The following is a 20,749-nucleotide window of genomic DNA, read 5'->3' as shown; positions in this document are numbered from 1 at the left end:
AACTATTGGGTAAATCTGTCTGTCATTAAAGGTGCATATGTAATCCTGAACAGTATGTCCTAGTACATGCATATTAGCAGAGAATTCAGAGCAGCTTTGCTAAAGGAAAACAGTGATAGGTGTGGCAAAACCACAGGCTGGGATAGGCTGATTTGGCACACAATCTGAAGAAAAATAATTTATATTCAGCATCCAGAATCCTTAGGTTGCCCTGAGGTGGAGGTTGGTTAAAGCAGGTACTAAAAATCTGGAACTCTCAGCAGTCTTCTACTAAAATATTTACTGAAAGCTGAGAATTGGTAACATGACATAAAGGGTTAAAAATACTTTGATGAGCATTAATCATAACAGTAAAGAACAGTAGCATAGTAACTTTATTATAATTTAATGCAGGCACCGCCAAACTTGGCACTCCAGCTGTTTTGGGACTACAATTCCAATCATTCCTGACCACTGGTCCTGTTAGCTAGGGATGATGGGAGTTGTAGTCCCAAAACAGCTGGAGGGCCAAGTTTGGGGATGCCTGATTTAATGTCTCTCTTCCTGTACAATTAAACATTCTGAAGAACCTGAATAGCAACAGATGGCCACATAGATTATTAATTTTAAAATGTACTCTGTACTATGAGGCATATCTGTTAACACATATGAAAGATTGGCAAGTCTCATTTTCTATGAATACCCCAGCATGGGCAATTTTAAAAATTGTTTACCTAGTAGCTTTCTGGATGGCTGAATAAAAAAAGGACCAAATGCCCTCTTCAATCTAGAGAAACTATAGAAGAATACTTTCTATAAACACCAAATTCACTAAATTAAATAGCTGACATTTGGAAGGCCTATACTGATCTCTACGTGTAAACTAAGATGGATGTATTGATGATGTATAAATGTATTGTTAATGTGAACTGACAATGTTTTTTCCTTCTTCTTGTATTCCCCACCCCCATTTTTGTTTTTTCCCCTTGATTTTTTATTGCAATTGACTTTAATTAAAATATTTGGGTACACAAAGGTATTAGAATAAGTCATATGAGGCTAGCTCATAAACTTCTATAGGAAGGGAAGGGAAACACTTATGAAATTTTGATCTAGTTTTTAAGACTTAGGGAGACAGGGCTGGGCTTATCCAGTATTTAAGATGAACAGTGTATGAGTTTTGGCACAACACAAGTTCTGTGAATGTTGTTATCTATGAGGTTTCCTGCTGGACCAGCCACATCCAAAATATGAGCTATCCCTTTATTATTTGTAAACCTGTTATGTATAAGATATAGTAGGATTAATCCTCCAAAGTTAGCACCTCTGTCATGTGGATGTCAGTGCTCAGTTAACCATGCACATGCTTTTATTCTACTGAAATAAACAAAACTTTGAAATACACAACTTTGGAGGGCTTATGCCCATTCTTTTTTAAGGAGCAGGGTGAATGTGCTACATCATTGTGAACATCCATAGCAGGGTGGGGAAACTCCAGATCTTAGTAGACTCCAAATCCCATGATCCCTTACCACTGGGAAAGCTGGCTGGGGCTGATGAGAGTTATAGTCCAACAACATCTGGAGTGTAGAAAACCCTAGTCTTCATATATGCTAAAATAAAAAAATTCCTTCCAGTAGCACCTTAATTTTGACTATGGCAGACCAACACGGCTACCTATCTGTAACTGGATTCATATATGCTTACATTTATCTATCCTTCCCACAACAGAATTAACGCTTACTAGGACAAGATTACAAGGCATGTGATGAAGCCACCTTGTTGAAGCTAAGCAGGTCAATGCTGGGATAGGAAACCACCTAGGAATCCCATGTAACATATTTTAACTTCTGGGATGCAACGAAGGCAGGATATAAATGTACTAAATAGCAAGTTCTACTGAAGCAAGAAAATTGTTTAAAAAACCTCCAAGAAGCGAAAGCATCACTCCTGAGCAGTGATTTACATATAAGCTAAACAAGCTATAGCTTAGGGCCCCACTCTCTTGGGGACCCCCCAAAGAATTAAAGAAAAGAAACTATACATTTCTAAAATATAAGATAAAAAAACAAATAAAATAAAACTTATATACAGCAGCTGTGTTTTGTGTTGTATAGGCTCCTATTATGTAAGTATTGGGCCCCGCCTGCTAGCCTGCTCCCTAAAATGTATCTTGTTTGCTCATTTCTATATCAATTACTTTGATAAAATACATATTTTGTTATTTGCAAATGGCTTTAGATACCTATCAGGTCCATAAATTACCATATAGCATATATTCAACACAAAAAACAGCGACTATTTGTTGTTGACAAAAGACCGTTGGACATATAAAGGGCCCCATTACCTTCAGTAGCTTAGGGCCTCATCAAACCTAATTCCGGCCTTGCTCCTGAGCAAGTAGTGGGCTGCCCCCAATGAAATCTAATGCAGCCTGTGGAAAAGAAGGCCAAGCACAATACATACTGTTGAAATGATTAATTTAATGGAGGAGGTAGATATGAATGCACTCTGCAAAAACTAGGTGTTCAGAGGATAGAACTTGTGGATTTCAGTGTTGTTAATATGCTTAAAATCAGCTGTAACACTCATCCTTGCTGTAGAGAAAAAAATCCCCGGAGGGTGGGGGGAAGGAGACACAGATGCCTACATTCCTGTCATATCATCAATCCTCTCTGAAATGGTTTCATGTCCACACCTCCCACATTAACAGCAGTGCCTTTTCCTGCAATTTTATCTTACCCATTTCTGGTTTAATCTAATCTTTCCAGCTGTCTGCATTCTTATAAAATACTTACTCTTCGTACACTTCTCGATATTAATACTAAACTACACTGTTATTCTCAAAGTTGTATCTCCATTTAGAGTCTTTCTTAAGAATGTTTTGGGAAGCATCCATGAATCACTCATCTGACTGCACTGTTCAAGGACATTTGAGTCTGGATAGATTAAAAGAAATAGCTTCAATGGTATAGTTTTCTGTTGGAAGAAGTGGGCGGTTGAGAAACACTTTGGTTAACTAGGTCTGAATGCTTGAGCTGTCATAAAAACGATTATTTTGCAAATGGAGAAAAAAATTCTGAACAAAATTAATGTTGTAGTTAACCAGGTTTCTGAGCACTTCAGAATTTTGCTACAAAGTATAAGCTCATCTCTTCTCCAGATGAAAAATTTCCCTCAGAAGTAGCCCTGTAGATCTCTCAAAGATCATTTACCTATTATGCCCCTCCCACCATTTTATCTCTAGCTTGTCCATGTACAACCACAGTGAAATCTACGGTAGTTTGGAGGGAAGACAAAGGAACAATAAAAGGAAGCAGCAGGTGAACAAATTCACTTATTTGCAACCAAACTGTTAAAACTAGATGTTTTTATCAGTGGAACTTATGAAGTGCTTTTTTCTGTAAGAGGACTTAATGAAATCTTATACACAAGTATTTATGTTAAAATTGGGGCTTTTTTTTCAGCCAGAGGTCACTGGAGCTCAGTTCTGCCACTTCTCAGGTAGGCACCACTGCCATTCTAAGGGAACAAATGAGGAGTTCATGGTGAGCTCTGACACTTATTTTTCTAGAAAAATAGACTGGTTAAAATATATATACAACTTGGACCTTTATGGAAAGAAATAAGGTGTTCCATAGAAATCAATGCATTTGTCTTAGATAATTATTTCATACATTACAGTCATTAACCAGCCCGGTCAAATCAAATTGATGACAGATGTAATATTAATTACACATTCAGAATATTCACTAGTTACATTTCTATTGTTTACAACCCTATCTTATAACAAGTCCGCTGCTTAAGAAGCTTAAGTGCCAGATTCCTTTGTCTCTTTCTTGTCTAACCCATAATGATCCTACCATCTGGAACAACTTTTTTGCATTAACAGACTTCCATCTTTTACCCACCTAGTCTCTTTGATTCATGACTCACTACTGCTCATTAAACTTTTTTTTTAAAAAACCAAATATTAGAAGTTCAACTGTTAACTTGCTTTTATTAGTGTTTCTGGATTGCTGGTCATTATGTCCTTCTGTGTACCCTTGTATGATCTGCTGTTAGTCTCCCTTCACCACCCCATCTCCAATAAATTTTAAAAAGAAATGCCAACATGCAACCAGGGTTTGGCAATTATTTGACTACAGAGATAAAATCCAGAGAATATCCCCCTCACATGAAGATTAATTCTCAAATGAAAATCTCTCCTTCCTTTGTTATCTTGCTTGCATTGCTTTATAGATTGTAAATCTCCTGGGACAAGGATCTGTCATACTTTGCAAAGTGCAATACACATAGATAGCGCTATATTTATCAACATCATCAACATGATTATCATCATTCTTTATTTCATGCTGCTGTTATAGGGGGAGAGCAACTCCTAAAAGATTCTTTCCCTCACAACTAACCGAAAAACATTTATTTTACAGTTATTTAGGTTGTATATTTATGACTAGAATATTGGGTTTACTAATTTCCACTTCTTTTCATAATCTAAACAAAGAAGTTATACTGTATTCTACATTTAGAATCTTTTTATTACATGACAATAATTTGCAGCTGGAATGTTAACTGGGTACTCTTCCATTTCTGTGAGCCCTCAGGAAAGTTCTTTCCTAAACAGAATTGTGGTAAATTGTTTGCAGGCACCAGATTTGGTGTATCTGAAAGAGAATCTCAATCCCTGTATATTACGCATATACATTAGTTTGGGGATATACTGTGTCTCACATACACAGACTGGAAATGTATTTCTTCTCCTCTGAAATTGTTGGGAGTTTACAGTAAGAAAAACCAAAATGTTGTTCTTTGCTTCCCCTTCCATACTTCCAGAAACTTTTCATTTTTGAGGAAGTTGTTCCAGGAATTCACATGGCTTCTTAACACTGAAAGTTTCACTCACTTAATGCTTCCACAGAAGCAGTTGCTTTGATGCAGCCATAACAGTCACTGTGCCAGAGAGATCAACGTGGCAGGAAAGCAACTTAAGGGATAAAGGAGAAAAGCAAAATAAAGCTCAATTTCCCCTTCTGAGCTGCCAGAACATGTCACCAACTAGAGACAGAACCTTCATGATTCTGGATCCCATGGAATCAAAGCAGTTAGGAGATGTGTCAGTTATACTACAGAAAAAACAACAGCACTAGAAGGTAAGCCACTATATTAAAAGGATACTGACAGTATTCTTAATTATTTGGATTCTAGAGTGATGTCGCAGCAGTATCAGGTCAAAGAAGGGCAATGATATGGGATACTGTCTCCCCCTGAACAGACAGCCACTTTGATTTACATATACACCCACTAAAAATAATTTTGCAATACCAGGTATAGTATTTCTGCATACGGCTCTCTCACAAATGCTGAGAGCTTAAAAACAAAATACAGTAACTTGCCATAATGCTCTCTCTGGAGGAGAGATATTACTTTTACTAGAGATTAAACCTTACTTCTCAAACAGCGGGTCAAACCCACCTGGGAATGAGCAAAAGATGCTTGGAGTGTGCATGTAAAATTCCAAGAAGAGAAAGGATCTGAGTTTCAAAGGTAATATTGTTAGCTATAATAGCATCGTGACAACATTTTACTGAATTACTGAGTAAGTAACTCTATTAGGATTTGATGTTGGAAAAAGTATTTGCAAATGTTGCAGAATGCAGAGCACCATTGGGTATTTGGTGCAGAAATGCAATCTGGGAATTTGCCAAGTATACAGCCCTGCAACATATTGGAGTCCAATTGCCTCATATTTTTCAGGTGAAATAACGGAGGAATGTTTGGAAAAAAACCACACACAGTCATATTCATGGTCAGAGGCAAAAGTAAGCAATAAATGTGAATTTTGTCACTGTATCTTATACTGTAGGTTTTTTCACAATTGCATCCCTCTCCATCCAAGCAGAAATGAAAGACTCAAAGATGGTGCAAAGTGGTCCAACGAGGAGCTGAGAAGGGTGTGTGGCCTGAGGAGAGCACTGAGGGCCAAAAAGAGTCCTGGAGGGCTGCATTTGGCCCTTGGGCCCGAGACTCCCCATCCCTGTCATGGATGGAGCAGGATGTGTGACACAGAAATAAGAACTTTCGTCTATTTAGAAATATAACTCCTTTTGGAAAACCCACCTCCATGGGAGATGCCTGGGACTATAGGATCCCTTGTAGATGAGAAAGCTCAAAACGGGGACACGCATAAAGAAAGGTGTGCATTTAACTAGGTACAATGTGCCTTAAATAAAGGCAGCATCTAGGATTAGGGGACAGGACTACCAAATCCCAGATTTAGAGAATGAACCCAGGTATGTTCTAGTAGGGAGGTTTAGCATGGCAATTTAATTATCAGCGAAATGTTTTGCTTAAGTTCTAGTGGACCCCATTTCCTTTCCTGAATGAGAAGCAAGTCGAGCGCGCGGAGAATTTCCCCTACACTTTTCTAGGATGCACCTGTTCAGTCCTAGGAAGAAGTAACGAATAGCCCTAAATTCAAGTGAAGCAACTTCCATTACTTTTTTCGCTATTAACGTCAGGCCGTCGCCGCTCACCCGGTACCAACAGCGAGGAAGGAGGAGGAGGAGAAATCTGTGGAGGACCCCCTGAGAGGGGAGGTAATTCACTCACCTCCGTCTTGGTGACAAGGAGCTGGTAGAAGTCTTTGCTGGGCGACGGGGCCTGCCCTCGCGCCTCGAACAAAGTGTCTGGGAGGAGCGACGCCATTTTAGGACGCCAGCGGCCAATCGCTATGGCAACCAGGAAGGGGCGGCCGCACGGAGAGGTCACGGGAAGCCCAGCCTCCCCTCTTAAAGGAGACGGGCAAGCTCCTCCGTGCTGGAAGTCGGCGGGTCTTACACCACCCGCGAACGTACGGTGAAAGAAAGCGGGGGGGAAGTCTCTAAATCGGGGCGAAACCGCCAACGGGGAGGCCGCCGCCGCCAGCGGCTTCGCTGACCCTGTGGGGGATAAACGCTTGCGCGCACCCCGGGGGTGACGACCCCAGCGGAGGGATACCTCTTTTTCAGCCAAGGAACGTCTGAGACGAGCGGAGGGGGACGGCAAGGATAGAACCGCCGCCGATCCTTGACGTGTGGGAGGAGAGGGGGGGGGCTGCCGGCTCCGCGGCAGGGAGCGCCAAGGCGGGCAGGAGGAGAACACCCGCTGCTGGCGAGTGGGGGGGGGGAGAACGGGGGCCCCGGGCCCCTTTGGGGGTAAAGTAGTCCCCGGCCTCCCCCTACGCCGCTGGAGGGGGTACGGTGCGGAGGCAGACGGCGCACTGATCGGTGCTGCGGCTTCAGCTGATAATTGAAGGGAAGAGGCGCCGGGCAGGACAGAAAAGGAGCCGGAGAGCCACAGAGCGCTTTTGCAGAGGCCGCGTCGGGATAAACTAGGTACTGTGGCTCGAGGCGGACCAGGCCTGTTTTTCAACGCCGGGGTTTCTGTGGGAGGGAAAGCGACTCTTCGGCTCCCCCCCCTCCTCCGCCCGTTCTTCGCCGGGGGGCCGGAGTCGGGGAATGTGGGGTGGGAGGGAGGCGGCGTTGGGTTAGAACATGACAGGGGGAGGTTGGTGGTGAGGTAGTCCCGGGCCCGACGGGGGCGGGTGGGAGAGAAAGGGGAAGGTTGGTGGTATGTGTGTGTGTGGTGGCTTGAGGCCTTGAATAGGTTTTCAGGAAGTCCTCGCCATAAAGAGGTCTCCTAATATGTACCTAATATACAAGGTGTTTGGGGGGGGGCGGAGGAGGAGGAGGAAATACTAAACGGAAAAGGTTGGCTTCTTTCTCCCCGACCCCCTCGCTCCGTTCCTAAGCGGAATAGTGAAGAGGAGAAGCAGCAGCCAGGGTGGCAGAAATGGGAGCTGACAAAATGGCCAAACGGCTGCCTGAAGCTTTATCGTCATTCAGCCCTTCCCTTCTTTTCTTCGCCTTCCACGCTCCCGTGTAAGCGGCTCTCTGTTCATGGGATGAATCTGGACCCCACCTTTTATGCCTGTGTTTACAGGAGCGCAGGATGCCCCATATCGCAGCCCTGCTCCTCTTTGCGGGCCTACCTTTAAACCTTCCCCCCCCCCCCGCCACGGTTAAGATTGGCGTTCTGGCTTGTGTGTGATTAAATACAAAAGGACAATGTCAGTGTTGACACTGCGCCCGGGTTTGGATTCGGCCCTGCTTCACAAGCTCCCCCCCCAACCTCTTTGCTAGCCCCTGTCCTCCCTAGGGAGGCCCCTTTTTATTTTGTTTTCTTGAAGTGAGCTACTGAGTCCCACTGAATTAGGCGTAGGGGAGGGTGGAAAGCAGCCCCCTTTTAGCCCGACGGCGGCGTCGGCGTCGACAATAAAAAAGAGAGAAATGCTAAATGATCTGCTGACTCCATATTGGCCTGGCTTTGGGGGCTGGGGAAGGGGGAAATCGTACTCTGCTAAGCGGAAAAGGGTGTTTGTTTATCCAGTCTCTTTCGGCACTTGGTCCCATTACCGGAGCAGATTCCTTTCACCCCTATAATTTTAGAGTTGGTTTGTGTTCCTGACGCCTTCGAGAAGAAACTAGCGTGAGGCTTGTTTGCATAACGCGTCGTATTTGGATATTTACATTCTTTTTTTCTCCTCCACGCCTCGCTTTTGTATCTGCCGACTACTACCGGGCTAGCATTCAAACTGATACCGGGGCTTTTGCCAGCCGTACAGGCCCAGCTGCCTGCTGTACAACTTTTATTGTTCCTCCTAATGGCCAGTCCTGTCGGGGTGGGGTGTTCTTCGCAGTAGGGTTTTTAAAGGCATCAGGAATTCGAAAAAGTTTAGATTAGGAACAAGGAAACATTAGGGCGGGGCGAGTGGAAAGTTTTATCGGAGGCTTTAGGGAAAAACAACGATGTATGGAACAAAGGTCCTGCCTGTATCAGAGGCCTACATACTAGGCCTGACTATGTCGCATTTACACAGAGGAAAGAAATGAGATCTTGGCATTGGTCTATGGATTCAGTGCCTGCCATGCATTTGAGAAACGTTTCTAGAATTCGTGTAGCTGGATTTCAGGATTGTTTTCATACTGCAACCAAGATTTAATAGTTCTGCTGTGGATTTTTTTTTTAATGAAAGTAGTTGTTCTCATAACCCTTTTCATCAGCAGGAGAATTGATTTGATACAGATTTAAGGCAAGATCCCATTTTTTTAAAAACAAAGTGATTTTCGTAACTGTGACTTTATGGAAATACCCTTGGTACTGTTAGGCCTGTCCAACATTTTTTTCAAAAAAATATTAAGGGGGGATTCAAGGAAAATGGGGCAAGATTCTTTGCAGTGAAAAGGAGAAACCTTTCATAGCAACCCAAAATGAAGTTTTCTTCAAAACGTGTATGCATAAATGTGAACAGAAATGTTGCCCTTTTGAGGGTGGGAGGGATAGTTTTTATTGCTTTTATTGCATTCAACGTATTCTGAAGAAAGGCAACCAATAACTTTGAGACTGTTTAAAAATACTGATATAAAATAAAGCTCTTTTAAATTTAAAGATTTGTCCACAGTTATACATTCAGTCCACCAGAACCTTCAACTAACTTTACCTTTTAAAAAGGTAAACATTATTACCTTGTATTATTTAAGTGCAGCTTTTAAATTACTGCTTGCCTTTTTCTAAAATTTAAGAAACCTGATGCATTGGAAGTGGTCTAGAAGATAAAAGGTGATGCATGAATAGAAACTAATCTCCAGCACCATCACTTATGTATCAGCAGGTGTTGTGTTGCTGCTGTTTCTGTGTTTTGATAATTTTTTTATGCCTTTCTTTCAGGTACCTCTGACTTTCCTCTATCTTTGTGTTGCACACATGCATACAGTTAAATCAGGGGTAGGCAACCTAAGGCTTGTGGGCCAGATGCGGCCCAATCGCCTTCTCATTCTGGCCCGCGGATGGTTCAGGAATCAGCGTGTTTTTACATGAGTAGAATGTGTGCTTTATTTAAAATGCATCTCTGGGTTATTTGTGGGGCATAGGAATTCATTCATCCCCCCCCCCCAAAAAAAATAGTCCGGCCCCCCACATGGTCTGGAAAAGATTGCTGACTCCTGAGTTAAATGCTATACAAATTAAGAGTGGCCACCAGATAGAAGGCTGTGTTTGATGCCACTTTAGATTGATTGCTAGGAGTTACATCCTCTCTTCTGTATGAGATATGAAAGGCTGTGAAGGAAGCTGTAGAAGATCAAGGTCCTGGGGTTGTATTACAAGATAATACAAGAGAAAGATAATATGAAATAAGTTGGGTAGATATGGGGTGGCTTGAAAAACATGGGAAGTGTACCAAAGTTATGTTGTTCATTTACAGTAAACAATTTTAATATTGTGGAATCTAATCAATGGGATCAATGTTATCTGCTATAGTTTTGCAGCTCTGATATTCCTAAGGGTCTTGTTACCTTGGTGTGTAAGTGATGCTGGCACCCAGGAACTAAACAATAGTTCAAGTGAGAATGAATATTTATCTACCATATGCTTTGGACTGGTAGGGAGCTACATCTATCAAAAACCAGATTGTAACATGGAGCGAGGAGGAAGTTGTAAAAAGGCCCAAATGACTTGCATGCACCTGTAATTGATATAAAAAGACACCCTGAAATTGATAGCTTCCGATAAGGCTGTTAAATATCAAATACATTTTTAAAAAGACAATTTTCATAAATAATTTTCTTTTTTTAGCTTAGAAGAAGCTATTTTAAATTAGAATTGGCAAATTTCAAGATACCTAACCTTCAGGAACCGTTGAATATATCTGGACAGCTGTGGTAGAGCAGGGACTCTGAAACTATTTAAAATGTTGTAGGGCAGGCAACAATTGAGTTATGAGAATAAAAGCATCTCATTTCCACACACCTGAACAAGTTTCATAACTTATTTCCTCTCCCTACAAAACCCTGGTAGAGTGATTCTGTTTGTGGGGGGATTGGGATATCACACAGAATTCTTTATGCCCTTTCCATACTAAAGCATTCATTGGAGAAAGGCATGGCACTTAAAATTGCTATAAAAACCAATGTCTCCAGTGAACATAATTTGGACTTATTTTACATATTGGTCACTATTGAAATTTAAGTGAGTAGCTGAGTTGCCTGCAAGTGTTGTGGAGTTAATAATTCAATAGGTTCAGATAAGCCTGGATGCAAGGACCTCTAACTAAATGTGAATAAAGTGTAAACCTCAAATGCCACATTTCTAGAAGAAGTTAACCTGGCTTAGAATCTGGGCCTTCATTAATGCTCTGTGCGAAAGATAACAAGCTGGTGTCTGTGAGTTGGATCTGAATTCCAAAGCAGCATTATCTAGTCCCTAGTTAGCCCTACCAGCTTCTAATCAAGGCTCAGTAACAATTTTTACTTAGCGTTCTGCCTGAATGAGAATTACTTATATATGTTAAGATTGCCTTTCCATAGTAGGCAAGAAATAGTGAAGAACTGCTGCTGGACAATTAGCTGTTATTTAATTCCTCAGTCGCTTAATCACTGACTTCCTGGCAATTGAGTATATGCTGCATACCAGTGAAGCCATTAATACAAAATGATGCCGATTAGGATTCAATATCTGTCCAATCAAAAACACTGTCAGTATTGTCAATCCTTTAATATTATAACAACAAAAAAGATAATCAGCTTCAATAGAGTAACAAGAAAGTTGTTTTGTGACCCTATGGCTAGCTTTCAAAAATTGCCATCATTTTTATTCCATGTTTATGCATCTCTTTCCCAAGGACCTCAGCGTGGTGTACATTATCTCCTCCATTACCCTTGCCACAACCCTGGGAAGTAGGTTAGGCTGAGTAGGAGTGGTCTAATGTTGAAGTGATCATGAATGAATGGGAATTAGAACCAGAGTCTTCCTTATCTAGTGCAGCACTCTACATAACAAGGCAAAGACCTTTGCCACTTCCTACTTGTATTTGGAGATGACTGCAGCTATAAATGGGTAACTAGTACTAGATTTAGCCCCCTGGCTACTGCAGAGGAAGGGACAACCTGTTTTTCCTCTTGCTGATAAATGTTTCTGTAATTAAATAAAAATGGTAGGCTGGCATCTACCCAGTGGCATGCTTGGAATATATGACAATGAGTAAATAGGCAGTCAGTTAACCTGTTTCAGAACTTGCATGCCTGTCTTAATGCCACTTATTCTGATCATCTGTAAGTGGTTGGATTGTTTGAGCCCCTGAGCAAGGACCTGGAGAACAGAATAGCTCCTGAAAATAAATCATCTGGCATATATTTTAATTGGTGCTTAGTGAGTTCTTCACTTGCAGAATTTCTTTTGCTGGAAATTCTACTGAAATCACTTCTTACCAAGTCGACTCCAGTAATTAAGGTTTAATAATTTTTGTTCTTGTTTTAAGGTGCCATAGACTTTTGTTATTGCTGCAAAAGGCAAACTGCTTGGCAGAGGTATTTGGAGCTAGTCTTCGGTTTGGCTGAAAGTGAGTTTCCCTGAGCTTCCTTAAATCACCTAGTTGGCCTTTTCTACTCCAACAGTACTGTTAGGTCAGCCTAGGAATGTTTACTTTAGTAATAATAATAATTTATTCAGCTTACATACTGCCCTTTATCAAAAGATCAAAGGTTGATGGACAACATTAAAAACATATTTTACGGAGCATAATAATAAAAACATAAAACAAAGTATAATCGTAGACAGCACAGTAATAAAAATAATCATCGTTACATTCCCCCCACCTTGAACAAGCCATAGATTATTTAATGGCTGAAGGCCTGGGTAAAGAGGAATGTTTTTGCCTGGTGCCTAAAGATATGTAATGACAGTGCCAGGTGAGCCTCTTTGGGGAGAGAATCCACAGATGGGGAGCCACCACAGAAAAGGCCTGTCCTCTTGTTGTCACCCTCTGAACTTCTCAGAGAGGGGGAACATAGGGAAGAGTCTCGGATGACAAGCACAGTGTCCAGGTCAGTTCATATAGGGAGAGGTGGTTCTTAAGGTATTGAGGTCCTGAGCCATGTTGGACATTTTGAATTGGACCCAGAAACTAATCGGTAGCCAGTGCAGTCTGGCCTGAATTGGTATTATATTCTCAAATTGGTGAGCAATTTGGCCACTGAATTTTGCACCTGCTGAAGTTTTAGAACCCATTTAGACTTGATAAATACCAATACACCGAGGCCCTAGGTTGTTTACTGGAGCTGTTGTGTATATAGTTTGGAAAAAAAGAAAGTGTGCATTTCCAATCAATATTATTTCTTCATCTGCTGGGCTCATAGGTAGTTTTCAGTTAACCTAGCATACTGTCTTGGTGAATAAAACAAAGTACAGTGGTACCTCAGGTTACATACGCTTCAGGTTACAGATTCCGCTAACCCAGAAATAGTGCTTCAGGTTAAGAACTTTGCTTCAGGATGAGAACAGAAATCGTGCTCCAGCGGCAACAGTAGGTCCCATTAGCTAAAGTGGTGTTTCAGGTTAAGAACAGTTTCAGGTTAAGAATGGACCTCCGGAACGAATTAAGTACTTAACCCGAGGTACCACTGTATAAATCAAGTTTAACTAATACAGTGGTGCCTCGCAAGACGAAAAGAATCCGTTCCGTGAGTCTCTTCGTCTTGCGGTTTTTTCGTCTTGCGAAGCAAGCCCATTAGCGGATTAGCGGGCTTAGCGGATCAGCTAGCTTAGCGGATCAGCTGATAAGCGGCTTAGCGGATCAGCTGATTAGCGGCTTAGCGGACCAGCTGTTAAGCGGCTTAGCGGCTTAGGATCAGCTGATAAGCGGCTTAGCGGCTTGGGAAAAGGGGGGGGAGGGAAAAACCCCCGCAGGAACCCGCAAGACAATTTCGTCTTGCGAAGCAAGCCCATAGGAAATTCGTTTTACGAAGCACCTCCAAAACGGAAAACCCTTTCGTCTAGCGGGTTTTCCATCTTGCGAGGCATTCGTCTTGCGGGGCACCACTGTATTTGGTCTTCAGCTTTTCTGGTGTGTGTAGTTGCTTGAACTCCAAGCACCTCCAGCTACAAAGTAGCAAATATCCTGGGATAAGAAGTAGCGCTCCAACATTAAACACAGGGGTGTATCTAGCATAAGAAGTTTGTTGTTAAGTTTATGCCCTAATGGCTGTAGATTTTGTCCATCTGTTTGGCTGCTCAGTCACCTGGTAGTTAGTTATTGGTTCAAAGGGATGTGCTTGAGCAGGGGTAGTCAACCTTTTTATACCTACTGCCCATTAGTGAGCTGGTCTTTGACCGTAATAAATTATCTATCTACCGCCCACTAGTGCATCTTTCCTGATGGTAAAATTTCCTTACCACCCACCAGTGATTGATGGAAGGAGGATTCAGCTTGTGCCGTAGAACCCCCTACCGCCCACCTAGAATCCTGAGACACCCACTAGTGGGCGGTAGGGACCAGGTTGACAACTCCTGTGTTAGGGACTAGAGTGGGCGTAGAAGCTGGGTAAGGGGCGGTGGGAAGCTTGCAGTTGTGATGGTCAGGAGAAAATGTAGTGGAAAAACAAATACAGCTATGGACACAAACCAAGGTATCTGGGCCTCTGAACCCAAGCAACCTGAAATAGGATACAATTAGTGGTAATACAACTTTAATTATATATAATTCTGGATGCGGTATGAGGAGTACAACTGTATATTTACCTTTTAACTCGGATAGAATCAGCTGAGCTGTTGATAGGATTTCAGTAAATGATTAAGAGACTGGTGGTGATGTACAGATATCTTGGTTCTTGAATGATGTAGCTTGCTTAACTTGTCTCATGTGTTAGACCAAGACCAGAGATCAGCTAAAGCCTCTAAAAGTGCACTGTCCACCCAACTGCTGGCTTTCTAGATGATACTATTTTTGGACATTATGTTGAGAACCCTTGAGGTAGAGAAATAAATGTGTGTTTCGGTCTAGGAATATAGGACTGAAAACACTGACTGTGTATTTGAACAAAACTTGGATTACAGCTTGTGGGTTGTCAGGGGTGAGACATAGGTTGACTTTGGGTGACTTGGCTCCCAGTGGGTACAGTAAGACTAGAGGAGGAACAATATACTGGTAATCTCTCTGGGAGCCTGCACACCAGTGTGGACTGCCCAAAGTATATCTTAGCGTTATGTGCAAACCAAGTCATGCTGAAGGAATTTCTCTTAAGGTATTTGCTAACAAGATTATTTTAGTTAGAGAGATGTGCTGCTTATCCATTAAACATGTGAGATTTGTTACCTATTATTATTTTTTAATTTATGAATCACCTCTTACATATGTGTTAGGGTGATTCAGAAATATCATAAACACAGCTGAAATAGTTTTTAAAACAGTACAGAAATAACTGAAGAGAGATGATCATTTTGTACTGTTATTAAACCTAAGGCAGATAACTTTTCATCCAGTTGGAAAAGCCTGTCAAAACAAGAAGGTATTCAGTTGATTCTGGAAAGTACTGATAGTGGGTGTCTGTCTTATCCTGACAGGAATGCTGTGCCACAGAACAGGGGCAGCCACCCTGAAAGCCCTGCTCTGGCCACTAGGAAGTGGTCTTCTGATATATTTGGGACTTGGATGAGAAACAGTCCTACAGAATGTAGTGTAACCTACTGGGTACATAAAAGTCAGTCTTCTCAAGTAACCTGGTCCTGAACTTTATGTGACCTTATATGTTAGTGCCAAAGCATGGAATTTGGACCACTAGCAGATTGACAGCCTGTAAAAAAAATAAAAATCTCCCAAGCATGATGCTGGTGGTTGTTTGCCATCACAAGAATCCGAGTCACCATGTTCTGCAACTAGCAGCAGCTTTCTGGACCAACCTCAAGGGTAGCCCTCATATAGAGCATGTTACAATAATCCAGCCTTGAGGTTACTAGGGCTCACAGTATCCCAATCCAGCAATGGCCATAATAGTCTTACCTGCGGAAACTGATAAAAGGCAGTCCTAGACACTGAGGACACTTGCACCTCCTCCAGGGAGTATTCAACCCCATCCAGATGGGCAACATATTGACTTCCCAGATCTGGGAACCACTCACCAATGGAGCCTCCATCTTGCCAGGATTGAGACTCAGTTTATTAGGTTTCATCCAAGCTAACACTGCATACAGACACCAGTCCAGGGCCTTCTTAACCATTCCAGATTCATTTGCTACAGAGACATAGAGATGTATGTATTGTTGGCATCTTGCCCCATTTTTCCTAATTATGGCAACCAAAGGCTTAGCATAGATATTAAATAGCAGTAGAGATTGCATGGTGCTCTGTGCCACCCCAGAGTTTAAGAGCCAAGAAACAATCATCCAGTTCAAGATGGTTTGAGCATATAATGCCAATCTTGATCTAACTGCATGGACTGCCATTTAGTTTCTGGGCCCAATTTAAAGTGCTGGTTTTGACCTATAAAGCCTTAAATGGCTCAGGACTGTAATAACTCAAGGTCTGTCTCCTGTATGAACCGCCCCAGACCCTGTGATCATAATCTTAGGCCCTTCTCCGTGTGCCGCCTCAGTGAGAGGTCTGGAGAGCAGAAACACGAGAACAGGCCTTTCTGCTGTGGCTTCCCACTTGTGGAATGCTCTCCCCAGGGAGTGTCTACTGGTGCCTTCATTACATATCTTTAAGCATCAGGCAAAAACATTCCTCTTCTTTCAGGCCTTTAATTAGCCAATCTATGGCCTTTTAAACTTTTCAGTAATAATCTAGATCAGGAGTTGTCAACCTGGTCCCTACCGCCCACCAGTGGGCATTTCAGGATTCTAGGTGGGCGGTAGGGGGTTCTACAGTACAAGCTGAATCCTCCTTCCATCAAGCACTGGTGGGCGGTAAGAAAATTTTACCATCAAGAAAGATGCATTAGTGGGCAGTAGGTATAAAAAGGTTGACTACCCCTGATCTAGAACCATCCCTTAAGGCAGTGTTTCTCAGACTTGCACCCCAGCTGTTGTCGGACTATAACTCCCATCATCCCTGACCACTGGTCCTGCTAGTTAGGGATGATGGGAGTTGAAGTCGAACAGCAGCTGGAGACCCAAGTTTGAGAAACATTGCTTTAAGGTTAAACCATAATCATTGCAGGATAGATTCCCCATCTCATAGACTCTCTGAGGATACTATGGTCAATTGTATCAAAAGTTCATAAGAGACTGAGCAAGGGTTTACTCCCCTCCCTCTAAAGGCTGATCCAGTCCTGAGCCCAGATCATAACCCAGATAATTTGCTTCCTACAATAATGTCTAAAATTTTGCTCAGTATCTTACCCTTAGGTCAGGGGTCCCTTTCCCTTAAGGTGGGTGTTTTCAACTGTTAAATGCCATCAGGTCCAAGGTGAGGTTTAAGAGTGGCCACACAGCTGCCTTCTTCAAGGTGCCAGGCACACCCCTCTCATACAAAGGCACATTCACCACACCCTGAACCCACCCAGGCTTTAATTAGCCATGACGGACTAGGGTTGTGAGGGGGAAATACAGTGGTGCCTCGCAAGACGAAATTAATTCATTCCGTGAGTTTTTTTGTCTAGCGAATTTTTCGTCTTGCGAAGCACAGTGTCGGAAAAGTTTTGGAAAAGCTTCAAAAATCGCCAAAAACCTCAAAAAAGGCTACCACACCGCGTTCTATGAGTTGCTTCTCGAAGTCAAGTCGCAACTGTATTAACGGTGTTAAGAAAAAGGAAACAAACTTGCAAAAAACGCAAGACGTTTTCGTCTTGCGAAGCAAGCCCATAGGGAAATTCGTCTTGCGAAGCAGCTCAAAAACCGCAAAACCCTTTCGTCTAGCGAGGCATTCGTCTTGCGGGGCACCACTGTAGTTGAATGCCTTTCACAAACACATTGCTAGCACCATCAGGCTGCAAAAACTGAAGGTTCTTCTAATGGTGAGTGGTCCTGGAATCTCAATTACATAGTTAAAAACAAATGCAATGCTATGACATGTATCCTTAAAGTCATGTTGACTTTAGGAGTATTATCAATTGTTGAACCTTACTGCTTTATGAAGGTAGCAAAAGCTGATGTTTGATCACATATGCCCAACCTTAGCCTAAAGTGTTTGTGTGTGTGTGTGTGTATGTGTATGTGTAGATAGATAGATAGATATTACTCTTTGAGGCTGGTTACCAAGACACGTTTTTGTGATTTCAATCTTCTTAGAATATTGGCAGCTCAACCTTGGCGTATATATGTAGAAGAGCAAATATACCCAACTTAGCTTCATCGTCTCACTTTGACGGCTTTCATGAGCAGAAGGTCAATATTAGCATGGAATCCTTTAGGAATTGGATCTTTGTGAATTCCTGTGCAAAGTGACCTGAATCATTCAGGCTATTGTCTGCATCAGAACTGAGCAATCCGCCACTTTCCCCCCTTCTCCAAGTATTGTGGTGCAATATCTTTAAAGGGCAGAGTTATATGGATAATTCACAGACTTGGTGCTTTCACTTTCTTAGTATAAAGTCTTAGTGGTGCACACATGTTCATTCTACCAATGCAGTGACCAACCCAATGTAAAATCCTAACCAGCTAGGCCTGTGTCATTATGAAAAGTGCAGGTGCATCCTGCATGCAATTGAGTTCTTGTGAACAGAGATAACAGTTGGATAAGTTGAGACTGTGTGATATAATGGAGGGCAGCTGTTTTCTTAAGAGAGTTATGGTGTAGAGGGAGCAAGTGCTTATATTAGTTTGGCACTGTGTGTCTAACAGCAGGATAGGCCCGCATTCCTGCTATTGAAACTGGAAGATAATATATAATAAAATAGACTACCACTTAGAAAAGGATTTTATTTTTTAAAACCGTCAATTTAATATTTGACCAATAAATTGAGTGGTGTCACAGTCTACATTTTAATAATCACATAACAGCAGGTTAGAGGAAGAAACAGGTGGTGTGCCATCCAGACTTCCCGTTGAAAATGGTCAAGTATGCATGTAAAATGTAAACCATAAATGTCAGTTTAACATTAACATGTAGGAGTGTAGTGCTGCCTGCTGCTGAAAAGTTTATGCTGCACTCATTTCCTGCTCTTGCTGCTGCTGCACTGAAGACAAATCAAACTATAGCAGGACTTGTCATATCCCTCCAAACCCAGGTTCATGGTTTGTTTTCCCCAAGAGCAAGCCTTGGTTACCCATGGCTTGTTTGGAGACAAACAAACCATGAACTTTGGTTCAAGCATCCTCACAAGTCAGACTCTGATTTGTTCCCCGGCAGTATGGCAGCAGTAGGAACAGGGCAGGCTTATAAACTAATAAGACAAATAATAAAATAAGATTAACTTTTCACGGCACCAGCTTCTCTCCAAGCAGTGGAGCCCATGAAGGGTAATCCAGATAGGGTGCCATGGTTCTTAGTATCTGCTACAGAATTCTGTAGGACAAATGGATGTGCTCAAATGGGTTAAGTGGCCTGCCCACATACCTGTCATTGGGGTTGGCTGCCATCCATGGAAGGTAGGAAGGCACTGTTGGGAACAGAAGCTTTGCAACTTCCCTTCCTATGACGTTTCTGCATTATACAGGCTGTCCTTCAACACATCCTTCCTGTTATAATGGCACACAGTTTGTTAGTCATGTGTTTAAGAAAATTAATTAGCAACACTCTTCTTAAAAAACAGTACTTACAGAGACTATGGAGACAGCACTGGCTGCTGATGTCAGTAAGTTCAATGTGGCAAAGTCAGTGTTTTTTTCTGGGGGGATGCGGGGGTACACATACCCCCAAACATTTTGTGAATCTAAGTTTGGCCTCATTGAGGGGCAGTATTTCAATATGAGTAGGAATATGAGAGTACCTCTAAACCTTTTTTCTAGAAAAACAACAGCACTGGTTAAAGTAAACGGGTTGTGATCTCAAATACAGTTGATAAGGGGCAAAAGAAGCTTCTTACTTCAGCTCTAGGAGTCAGAAGAGGCAGGTTGCTGCTTTAGTCACTTGACCATGTTTCTTCCCTCTAGGGCTGTGGCAGACTAAACATCTTCCCATTGTGTCTCTTCTCATAACCCAACTCTGCCAGGAGCAGTGATTGGGAAGTGAAGGGTGGTTCACTATGTAACAAGTGGAAAAATTACCCCTGTTGGTTCATTCTTTTGAAACTTTTTTCTGAGCATGTTTTGTTTCATAAAACTTCAGTTTTATAAATGAAAATTTTCCTTTGGATTATGTCTTTTTGCTTTACAGTAGTACCCATGCTACTCCAATTTAGTAACAGGAAGGGGATGAATGTATATGAACACATGTATGGACACGGCACTTACTAGATGATCATGGACTGTTCAGTCTCTGTCTAGTGAAGCAGCTATTGATTAATGTCTGATGTTTCCATTTAATAAGGGAAAGTTTAACCAAATGTAGTTATGGACTGGGGTATAAATAATGAGATAGGTATGTTGTGCACATGTTAGTCTCTCTAAGTAGTGAGAGATTTCAAGAGTGCCAACATACAACTCAGGCTTAGATGAAGGACATTCTGTGTGGTTTTTGTGTGATGTTTTTATTTACACACAAATAATATTGCTACCCTATTGGATCTCTCATTGTCCCCTTGCCCTGCAAGCCAGAACTTTGGATTCAGCACACAGAGCAAGTCAAGCCTGAGTCTGTTTCCAGCCCAGTTTTCTTCTTATACTTGCCCCATTGCATTCCCTCCAGACAGACAGGAGAGAAGCCCCCCCTTTATTCTGCTTCTGAAAGCATCAGTTAGTAGTTTCTGTGGCAACCAGTTAGCTGAATTCTTAAGTCATGCAGAGAAATACTTAACACATAGCTAGAACTATTAACTTAACAAAGAAGCTTGTTTGATCACTTTAGCAGTTTGTCTTTCTATCC

The 20,749-nt window shown here is 42.1% G+C and overlaps 2 protein-coding genes across 8 annotated transcripts in view; one reads left to right on the top strand and one right to left on the bottom strand.

Moving 5' to 3' along the window:
* The window catches only part of FBXO36 (F-box protein 36), a 28,253-nt gene extending 21,529 nt beyond the window's left edge, over positions 1 to 6,724 (bottom strand). The window contains exon 1 of the mRNA XM_083503732.1: positions 6,589 to 6,724. Within this exon, the coding sequence (XP_083359858.1) occupies positions 6,589 to 6,684 (96 nt within the window). The 5' untranslated portion in view covers positions 6,685 to 6,724. The remainder of the gene's footprint in view (positions 1 to 6,588) is intronic.
* Positions 6,725 to 7,211: 487 nt separating this feature from the next.
* Positions 7,212 to 20,749, top strand: part of TRIP12 (thyroid hormone receptor interactor 12) — a 69,644-nt gene continuing 56,106 nt past the window's right edge. For 4 of the 7 annotated variants that reach the window (XM_083503636.1, XM_083503634.1, XM_083503632.1 and 1 more), the window contains exon 1: positions 7,212 to 7,352. The gene's annotated coding sequence lies outside the window, so the exon portion shown is untranslated. Of the gene's footprint in view, positions 7,353 to 7,503; positions 7,899 to 20,749 lie in introns of those variants that run through there. The other 3 variants (XM_083503633.1, XM_083503631.1, XM_083503635.1) reach the window with 3 other exon arrangements.

The sequence above is a fragment of the Podarcis liolepis genome, assembly GCF_965112155.1.
Source record: "Podarcis liolepis genome assembly, chromosome: 5".
Classification (NCBI taxonomy): Eukaryota; Metazoa; Chordata; class Lepidosauria; order Squamata; family Lacertidae; genus Podarcis; species Podarcis liolepis.
The sequence above is the reverse complement of the archived record's forward strand: the minus strand, read 5'-3'. Positions and strand labels throughout refer to the sequence as shown.